Source organism: Haplochromis burtoni, unplaced genomic scaffold, assembly GCF_018398535.1.
Source record: "Haplochromis burtoni strain Fernald_Lab_line unplaced genomic scaffold, NCSU_Asbu1 Contig_32, whole genome shotgun sequence".
Lineage (NCBI taxonomy): Eukaryota > Metazoa > Chordata > Actinopteri > Cichliformes > Cichlidae > Haplochromis > Haplochromis burtoni.
Genome location: NW_024582393.1, coordinates 3,182,122 through 3,191,654, shown reverse-complemented (window position 1 = coordinate 3,191,654; position 9,533 = coordinate 3,182,122). Strand labels below are relative to the sequence as shown.

Genomic DNA, 9,533 nt, shown 5'->3' with positions numbered 1-9,533 from the left:
CTCCTAGACAGTCCCCTGGACTTCGCTGCAGGTACTTTTAACATTTCTTCAGTTATTTTAAGAGTCACTAAATGACTGTAATAATTTATAAGTTCGAGTGTGAATGTCACGTTTTAATGTTATCAAAATATGTGTATTCCAAGATTTTTCCCCATAAATTGTTTGTATGCTTTAAATTTTCTGGGAGAGGTGTATAAATTATTAACGACTGGTGTATGAATTTGAAAAAAAGTTGTTAGTTTGATTTGAAGGCTTCAAATTTGACACTTTTTTAATGAAATGGTTAAAAATAGCTTAATGGACAAAAATTTGTAAAATGCCCCAAAATCAGTCTCTGTGGTAACAGCATCTTCAGGATGTCATGACGTCAGAACACACAGGTGTAAACACACCAGATCCCGGTCTTCTCCTAACATCCTGTTCTTCTCCGGATCAAAGGCTTTATTGAAATAAACTATAACTTTTTCCCTGCTACAAAACGTGATGATAAAAAATAATAAAAATAAAAGAATATAAAAAAGAATATGAAAACAGTAATCATAGTATAGTAGTAATAATGGTATTAAGACCTATCTTATGTTATGGTAATACTTTATAATATATCTTATTTTATAGCAGACAGATATATTGTATTACACAGGGATAGCATGTGGTAAAAAGATTTCATGTATCTGTCCTTATGGCAGATACAGTCCTTGTGCACATTCCTAATAATGCAGATTTTGTGTTAAGAGTTTTTATTTGTTTGTTTTTTGCTTGACCATGGTTTTGAGACATACCTGCACAGCTTTGTGTGTTTGCAATTTTTACTTCTGCCAAGGAGGTTATGTTTTTAGTAACTTTTGCTTGCCTGTTATTTTTTTGTAAACATCATAGCTGAAAAAAATTGAATTAACCCTGATCAAACTTTGTAGGGGTGTAGAGTGGGGTTATGTAAATTTAGCTTACATCTTCTTCAAGGTTAACTTTATTATTGGTCAAAAATGAACAAAAACCTTTATAATTTAGAAGCTATGATTCTTAAAAGTGTGGAGTCTGTGGTCAATATATAAAGGTACTGTGTAAAGATTTAAAATATCCCATTACATCTGACCTCTGACCTCTCCTTCAAGGTCAAATGAAGTCAAACTTGTGTCATTCAGTCTGACATAAATGTACCTAAAATGCTTTTCTCTCATCATCTGCTGAAACTAACAGATGTAGCTCTGTTCCTTTAGCACTTGGTGTTTATTACATTCCTAATGTTATTTTAAACTTGTTTCCTCACATGTCGTCTTGACTACGTGGTTGAACATCCTGCAGAAGAAGGCCTTCCTGAAGTCATCAGGATCCTGGATGACAGTCTCCCGAGCACCATCTCTTCTGATGAAGAACAAGACACTGATACCCAGAGTGTCAGTTATGGCGAGTATATCCTTCTCTCATCCTCCCCCTCTTCTCACGAAGCTTCTCCTTCAACCTCAGTTCTCACCTCCTCAGCAAAGAGAAGCAGAGAAGACATCTGCACTGAAGAGGTGCAAGGTAAGTGATGACACGTTCTGTAACCCTTCTACATCATCAGGTTCTTTTGGTGTCAGACGCTTCTGGGAAAGGCCTTTTAACCTTTCACTTGATGACAGTGACTCTGAATAAGTAATGTTAGAACCTGTTTTTAAACGTTAAACGTTTAAGTTGGCCTTTGCGTCTTGCAGTGTTTATAAGACACTTTCTTGCTTTGAGGACAGCTTCTTGTAAATATCCTTTACTTTTTAAATAACTTTGTAATGTTTAAGTTAAGCCTTTGTGTCTTGTGATGTTTGTAACACAGCTAACTAAGAATATCTGACTTTTAAAGAATATTAACTAACACATGTGAAATGTATTGTTTTTTTCTTAATATGTGACATTGCCTGTGCGACTGTAAGGTAGTGTTTTAGGTGTTGTTACTTCTATTTTTGTTAATATCACAGGTAACTGTTTAAATGACTTACATATTTTTTCTCAAGCGCTAGCTCACCATGCAGGACAAAGGTAAGTCCGTACTTAATGTCAACACAAATGAGTAGAAAAGGTTCAAAAATGATGTCGTGAACTGACTGTAGTCTCTTGTTTATACATAAGGTATAGCCTGTGGCTAAGGGATCAGAGGTAAGGTAAAAACACATAACAGAAGAAAAGTAAATCGAACAAATCAGTGATCTGTGAATTCATCCTTTTGTCTTTGTCTTTTTGTCTTCAGGTGCTTTACACTTGTCCTCTCCCAGCATTCTAGACGGCGCTAACACAGAGAGATGCTCCACCCAGAAGACAGCCTTACCCCAACCCGATGAGAAGGATGGATGACCAAATGACAAACTGGAGAGTGGTGCTGTGTTCCAGCTATGTAAGTTATCACCTCACATTGGCTACAAACTGTCTTGAAGACTAAATCCTTCCAATAGCTGGTGTAAATCATCGTCCTACAGTACTGTAGGTTTAAGTTTATTTATAGTTATTGTGTGTATATGTTGAGTGTAAAATAGCATTTTAACAACATGCTGCAGCTACCAACAATGGAAATGCTGTTTTGTGTTAAAATGACGTCTTTCTCGTGTTATTGCTTTGCAGGGCAGCTGAGAGTGGACAGAGCTGCACAGAGGACCAAAGATCCACTCTCAGCACTTCATACCTGACTGGCCACAGCACCACCCCTCTTCACCCAGGGTGAGGAGGGTCCTGACCCCGCCTGCACAGAGGGAGTTGTGAACACCTGTGTGATTCTTACTCTGAATCTGAATAAGTACGCGGGACCACTGTGTGCGGTAAGACCATCTCTTTTACTTCCTGTATTACCCTCTACCGGCATGCATTGCCAGTGCGTAACACGTAATTACACAATCAAACAATGAACACATACTGCCCATACAACAAATGTACCAGAGACAACTATGAATACACCACATCAGTCAGAGGTTGGGCTCTCCGTTGCGCTGCAGGGTCCCTTCATTCTTCACATATCCGTGTCGAGCCGAGTGGTCATCCTGAGGCTGAACGGCCTTTGTACAAGCACACATACTTCTTAGCAGGGCGAAGCTATGAGCTAGAAAAATCCAGGCAGACAGCCTGTATCTGTCCAACCAATCAGAGAGCTCCTTACATCCCATGGTGTGGCTAATTTGAATAGCCGCAAGGAAGTTGTTAATTGAAAAGGTAATCCAGCAGCTAATCCCGGAGCGAACAGGAAAAAGAAATGGATTTTGAAATGCAGTTTATTAAAGTGCAAATGGAAAAAGGGTTTTGAAATGCAGATTATTAAATTGGAATTAAAAAATATATTTTGAAATGCAATTGGAAAAATGATTTTGAAATGCAGTTTATTAAATTGGAATTCAAAAATGAATTTACAAATGCAGAATTTATTCTACAATTCATTATTTAAGCACAGAATTCTTTATTTCGATGCGTGGCTCTTGTGGTCCTCCATACCATAAGGATTAAGTACAGCGCTATAAAAATACAGGCAATTTAATCGAATCAATTATTCCCGTTATTCTGGTACATTTAGGTGTTTTTGGTTAATGTCACATCTGTCTGATTTTATGATGCTATACTGGATAAAAGACGCTGTAGGCTACAGTTACTTTAATTTGCCCGTTTTATTTGGCTTTCATTTTACTTTACAACGTTTGCTGAAAGAAATTTTCAATAAACGCAGCATCTTATTTAGTTTAAATACTAACCTATATAGGTTATTGTAAAATCGTAACCAGTAGCGGTTTTTACACGGTTGCCCAGGGCGGCATCATGGGCATCGGCAAAAAAGGTGCTCATACTTATGCTGCCCCGACATCCTGCCAGCGCATTTTAGGGATGGCAAACCAATAGAAACCAATCGGTTTTCTATCGCCCATTTGCGGGGAGTAAGGGCGCCCTCCGTTTGCGAGGTGCGCCTGCTGCTTGCGGCACAGGGAGGAGAGGGTGGGGCGGCGGGGGATTCACTGGCTGGCTGGAGCAGCATCTAATAACCAGCTCACAAAATAAAACAAAATAAAAACAAAACAACAAACACGAAAACACCAAACATTATGATACAGACTTATAATTTGCACCGATGTTTTTTCGAAATTCTACGCGAAAAGTGAGCGCGAGAGCCCTCGTTGCGACTGCTTGCTGAAGTCAAAGTAAACTTTATTGTCATCTCCGCTACATACAGTCCAGTATATAGAGAGACGAGACGACGAGGCTCCAGTTACAGCAGTGCAAGAAAACAAACAATAAATATAAGAAGAGTAAGAAAATAGACTTTAGGACTCGGGGTAGGGATCAATAACAATTTTAAATTTATAATTTACAGTTTGATGATTTAAAGTCTCGCACACAACCTGTCGACAGGGCAGGGGGGCCGGCTGCTGCCAAATAGAGCATTTCATTCATAACGCTGTAAATCCAAGCCCATTATGTATTCATGATTTGAATCCTGGTTTGTTTGAAATCCCAGAAATAAACCTTAGACAAAGCAAATCTGTGAACTAAGGTGTAGGTCTATTAGGTTATCTTGTGGTGATCCTCGGGTTGGGGGATGGGTGTTCATACTGGAGCGCAAAATTAAAACCAATGGAAGATGGACAAGAAAAGTTCAAAGCCATCAGGTGCTCAGTTTAGAAAAAGGAGAAAACAAGAGGATGAGAAACAAGAAAAAGATACAGGTAAGCGGACGTGTCATTGGATAATGGCAGGTCATCCTGAAACAATCAGAATCAGAATACTTTATTAATCCCTAAGGAAATTATGTGGGTTACAGTTGCTCCAAGACGAAATTGTAAAAATAGTAACAGTAACAGACTAAACTCCAAACAATACATTATGTTACAGATTTTACACATTTAAGAAATAGCACTAATATATACAGATCACTCAGTTATAAATATCAAGGATTAACAGAGGCGATTATAAATAAATATCAAGAAAATTGACAAGAATATTACAGAGTAGGGTGTAACTATTGCAATGTTTACAGTGCATTAGATGGAGGAGTTGTCCAGGGAGATGGCCACAAGCCACAGATTTCCTGTGTTGTTCAGTGGTGCTTTTTGGTAATCTCAGTCTCTCACTGAACATGCTCCTGTGGCTAGCCAGTAGGTCATGGAGTGGGTGGGGGGTATTATCCATGATTGTCCTTATCTTGGACAACATCTGCCTCTCAGACACCACCCTAACCACCCTCCAGAGGGAGTGGCACCAAACAGGCTAGGACCGCGAAGTTTGAAATTCGCGTTTGTAAAATAGTTTAAGGTGTGGTCAGAATCCTCAAAAGTTGCGCATAAATCACTATACACAAGCGTTTGTAACACATGCAGCTAAATTTCACTCTGAACTACAACGGAAAAAGGGCGAAACGTCTTTATCAAAGGTGCAGTTAAATGCTGCGACAATATTTTACAGTACGACAACTTTATTGTATATATTCATTTTTTATTCGTTTTCTGCATGAAGATGATATTTTCTTTAAATATTTTTTAAAAAGTGATCGACTAACGCAATTTGTTTTAACGAAAGAAATAATCAGACTTAATTAACGTGATGAGTTTTCGTTACGATTTTCAGTTATTGATACTTCTTGTTTATAAAGCGATGAATTAATGATTAAAAATACAAATATATATATAAAATATTACAACAATACGTTTTTAAAAAAAAAACGTTTGAATCGAAACTGTGAAACTAAATGAGAAATAATTTTTACGGGAAACTTATTCTGAATAAATAAAGCCGACATGTTTATCACTCCACTTTGCTTGGGTGACACTGGGAGTCAAGGTGATGAGGATGACGTGTTGAGCGGCAGGTATAAAAACAGAAGTCAACAATCGAATGTGACTTTTGTGAGCGCTTCCAGGAGCTTTTTCTACAAGTACTTTGAAAACTCTACACCAACGACTTCCAAAGTTCAGCCGCCTCTTAGCCGCCGCATAACATTTCTTGCGCTTCTACACTAGCCTTTACGGCAGCGCCTTTTCTCCTTTACCGATCGCAGACCCGAGCACACTTACACGCGCGCACACATTGCATTGGGACAGCCTGGTTGCATCACAGGAAAAATTCATTAAAAATCATACTTGATAGTTGACATCAAACTTTCAACACATTCCTCCTCTGGGCCACCTACTGTCCCTCTGAGACAAGTTTCATCTATATCTGCTGTAATATTCCACAAAAAATAAAGGAAAAGTCTGTTCACATTTAACAACTTTGAAGGAGTGTAATAGCGTTTTATTAAAAATATAATAAAAAACATTTGTGATAGTTGACATGAATTTCTCAACAGATTCCTCTTCTTTGACACCTACACAATGCTACACATGCTAAAGTGGCAACTGCTAACAGTACTCAAGCAAATTTAAGTAAATGTAAGTTTTTGGAAAAATGTACTTCCAACAGTACTTTATTGCACCATGTTCATTCACTCATGAGCTGCTGTAATATGAATCAAATGGCTGAATTGCCACCTCAGCATGCAGTCAAGTTCTATACTCTTGCTAATGACCTACTAATTATATTCAGGTGTGTTGCAACAGGCACACATGGTTTCAGAGACTGGAGTTCGAGACCCCTGTTGTCATGTAATGCTTATGTTTTCATTTAAAAAACAGACACAATGAAAATATAAAAAAAAACGACAATTTATTTACTTTGGAGACACAAAAATTGTCTAGTAGAAAATGTTTGCCAGCTGAATGAATTCATTTTTTTATTGTCTTGCCCTTTAATGTACATGCTAGTTTTGTTTTGACAACTACCTATTAAAACTGAGACATTGTGTTCATCTCCTTTAACTCTACAGTTTGCGTTACAGCAGCTTTCTTCATTAAATTTGTCTTCACTAAAGAATTTCTGGTTTGCATTTGCACTGATACTCAGAGACATCTGCTCACACGAGCTCTTTCAGTTTGTGGCGTAAAAGTTGCACATATTACTTATAGAGATTGTTATATGACTCACATCTAATGTTACAATGATAATGATAAGACACAGTTTAATAAGATTGTTAGTCTCTAATGAAATGAAGATATATGGTTCTAGGCTCGGCAAGAACCTGGTTTTACACAGAGAAATAACGTGTTGTTAGGAGAGGGATTTGCATTGGTGAAAGTGTTGAAGTCACTGATGATGAGAACTGTGGATTGCAAATGGAATGATTTTATCCTAGCATGCTTCCTTGAGTCCTACAGTTGTAACATCAGTTGCAATTAAAATAAAGGGTTTTAGACATGTCACTTCTGTCTCCTGTGAACAGTCACAGTGGGTGAGTGTAATCGGTTCTGTCCTCTTCATGGATCTTCAGATGTGTGTTTAATTGGCTCTTCCTTTGAAAAGTTTTCCCACAAAACAAGCACGAATGAGGCCTCTCCCCTGTGTGCGTCACCCTGTGAGTCTCCATGTCACCTTTACGATTGAAGCGCCTGCCGCACTCTGTGCACTGGTAAGGTCGCTCTCCTGTGTGGATTCTCATGTGTAACGTCAGGGCTCCGCTCTGCCTGAAGTTCACGCCGCATTCCTTACAGCGGTAAGGCTTCTCTCCTGTGTGGATCCTCACGTGATCTTTCAAATGACTCGACTCTTTAAAACGCTTAGCACAAATGGGGCATGTGTGCCTTCTCTCCCTTATGAAATGATTTCCATCTTCTTCCATACTGTCTCCGTCCTTGGAGTTCAACTCAGAGATTTGTCTTTTCTGTTGTCTTGTTCCCGATGGTTTGAGCAGCTTAATCCCCACACCCTCTATGTTTTTAGTATGCTCACTCTGACCAACAAGCTGCTCTGGCTCTACAGAGTGGACAGACTGAGACTCTCCAGACAGTGTACAGCCTTCAACATCTGTCCTGTTTTCTGTAGTAAGTGCATTGTTGCTCAGACTGCATTTGGGGCTCAGGGTTAGAGAAGGAGCCTCATTATAATCATCTACTGGCTGATGAGGTAGTGTACAGTCACAGTCCGCCTCTTCCTGAGGTTTAGATGATGTAAACGCCTGCACTTTTATGATCTGAGATGTATGACGGTTGTAGCGGTGCTGATACTGGCTCTGGTCTTGTTGAGTCCCATGATTCTTAGAATAAGTGATCTCCAGTGGATCTAAAAAAATATTATATTATTATTATAAAATATTATATTAAAATATTAATAATAATTTGCCATCATTTTTAATTATTTATATCTAATTAGTACCACGGTTATCAGTATATTTGAACATGAGAGACGGCTGCGTTTGACATTTCCTTTCACCTTTCTGTTTAACATTGAAACACAACATGAATGTAAAGGAAATCTGTCGTTTACTGCAGTGATACACTTGAGATTTGGTCACTCAGACAGGTATTAGCTCATGAATGTAAACAAACCTGCTCATTATGGGAAGCATCTCCAGCTCATGCAATGAAAAACACACTATTTTTCTCATTCCAGCACTCGGACTGATATAAGAACAAAATAACTGATGCCAGCTTTTGCTGGATGTGCTTTTACTCAGTCCTCTCCTCACCTTCTGGGTTAAGTTGTTGAACTTCTGACTCCACGTTTATTCCGCAGGTAGATGTTAAACACTCATCTCCGTGTGGCTCAGCTTTGATAGCTGCTGCCTGCTCAACAGTTAATACAGTGTATAGGTGCAAGGGTGGATCCTCGTGATCTCCTCTTGTCACAACCTCAGGTGACACTGTGGCATCACTCTGCTGCCTACAGGAGGCTCCTTGCTGAGCATCCCTTTGATCATGCTCCTCTTTAATGTGCAGGATGCTCTGGGGCTTTGGGCTCACGTGTGAGCCCTCAGGAGGAGCCTCTTCATCACTGCGGGCACTCAAAAGATGATCTGCTGAATGGTACGACAAAAGTCTAGAGGTGAAACAGCTGCAGCCTTTAACATAAAGTAATGAGTATTACATTTACACACCTGATCTGTGTAGCCTGACTTCAGGCCAGGAGAGCAGTGATCGCAGCTGATTTATCTCCTGCTTGGATCGGCTGATCTCTCCCTGGTAGTCTATTAAGGTTTTCTCCACAGCCCCGAAAATCTCCACCGCCGCCGCGGTGAGCCGCTCGGTGATGAGCGCGTTTAGGTGGTGCAGTGTGCCCATGTCTGGTCTGATCCGGTGGAGGTTTCACTGATCAGCTCCAGACATTGGCTTCCTCGTCGGTGTCAGCGACAAGCGTTAAGCTGTTGGGATATCTCCCTCTGCTGGTCACACGCGATGTTTTCTGCACCACATGCTCGCAGTGGAAAAGCAAGTCACAGCTGACTTGTAGCCATGTTAGCGCAGATAACTGCAAAAGCCCTGTTTTTTTTTTTTTTTTTACATGTAATTAAAATTACTTATTGGGAAGAAAAAGCAAAGTAAAGTGTGTTTTTAGATGACACAGACTATATTAGACACACAAATAAGAAAACAAATACTGCAAATCTTGAATTAGGAGTATAACTTATGAAGAAAAGCAAGAGTTCAAACAAACTACTGCGGTTTTAATTTTCATTTTAATATATTCCTGGTCTTAGTGGAAACTCCTGCATCATTTGGAGGGGAGTG

The 9,533-nt window shown here is 39.3% G+C and overlaps 1 protein-coding gene and 1 long non-coding RNA gene across 4 annotated transcripts; one reads left to right on the top strand and one right to left on the bottom strand.

The window, feature by feature from the left end:
• The first annotated feature begins 752 nt into the window (after positions 1-752).
• On the top strand, positions 753-2,709 carry LOC102289112. 2 transcript variants are annotated; one of them, XR_006054240.1, is made up of 3 exons: positions 753-2,127; positions 2,219-2,362; positions 2,587-2,709. It is a non-coding gene; the product is annotated as an uncharacterized LOC102289112 (long non-coding RNA). The 2 variants fall into 2 exon arrangements; XR_006054241.1 differs by having other exon boundaries at positions 785-1,521; positions 2,244-2,362.
• A 2,984-nt stretch (positions 2,710-5,693) lies between these two features.
• Positions 5,694-9,164, bottom strand: LOC102296848 (zinc finger protein 182). Of its 2 annotated transcripts, none has more exons than XM_042219431.1 (3): positions 8,903-9,164; positions 8,495-8,824; positions 5,694-8,088 (listed from the first exon to the last, which is right to left on the bottom strand). In XM_042219431.1, exons 1-3 carry the CDS (start codon positions 9,084-9,086, stop codon positions 7,253-7,255), a joined length of 1,350 nt encoding a protein of 449 aa, XP_042075365.1. In that variant the 5' UTR covers positions 9,087-9,164; the 3' UTR covers positions 5,694-7,252. The 2 variants fall into 2 exon arrangements, with proteins under 2 accessions (XP_042075365.1, XP_005918772.1); XM_005918710.2 differs by having other exon boundaries at positions 8,495-8,821; positions 8,903-9,163.
• Between the last annotated feature and the right edge of the window lie 369 nt (positions 9,165-9,533).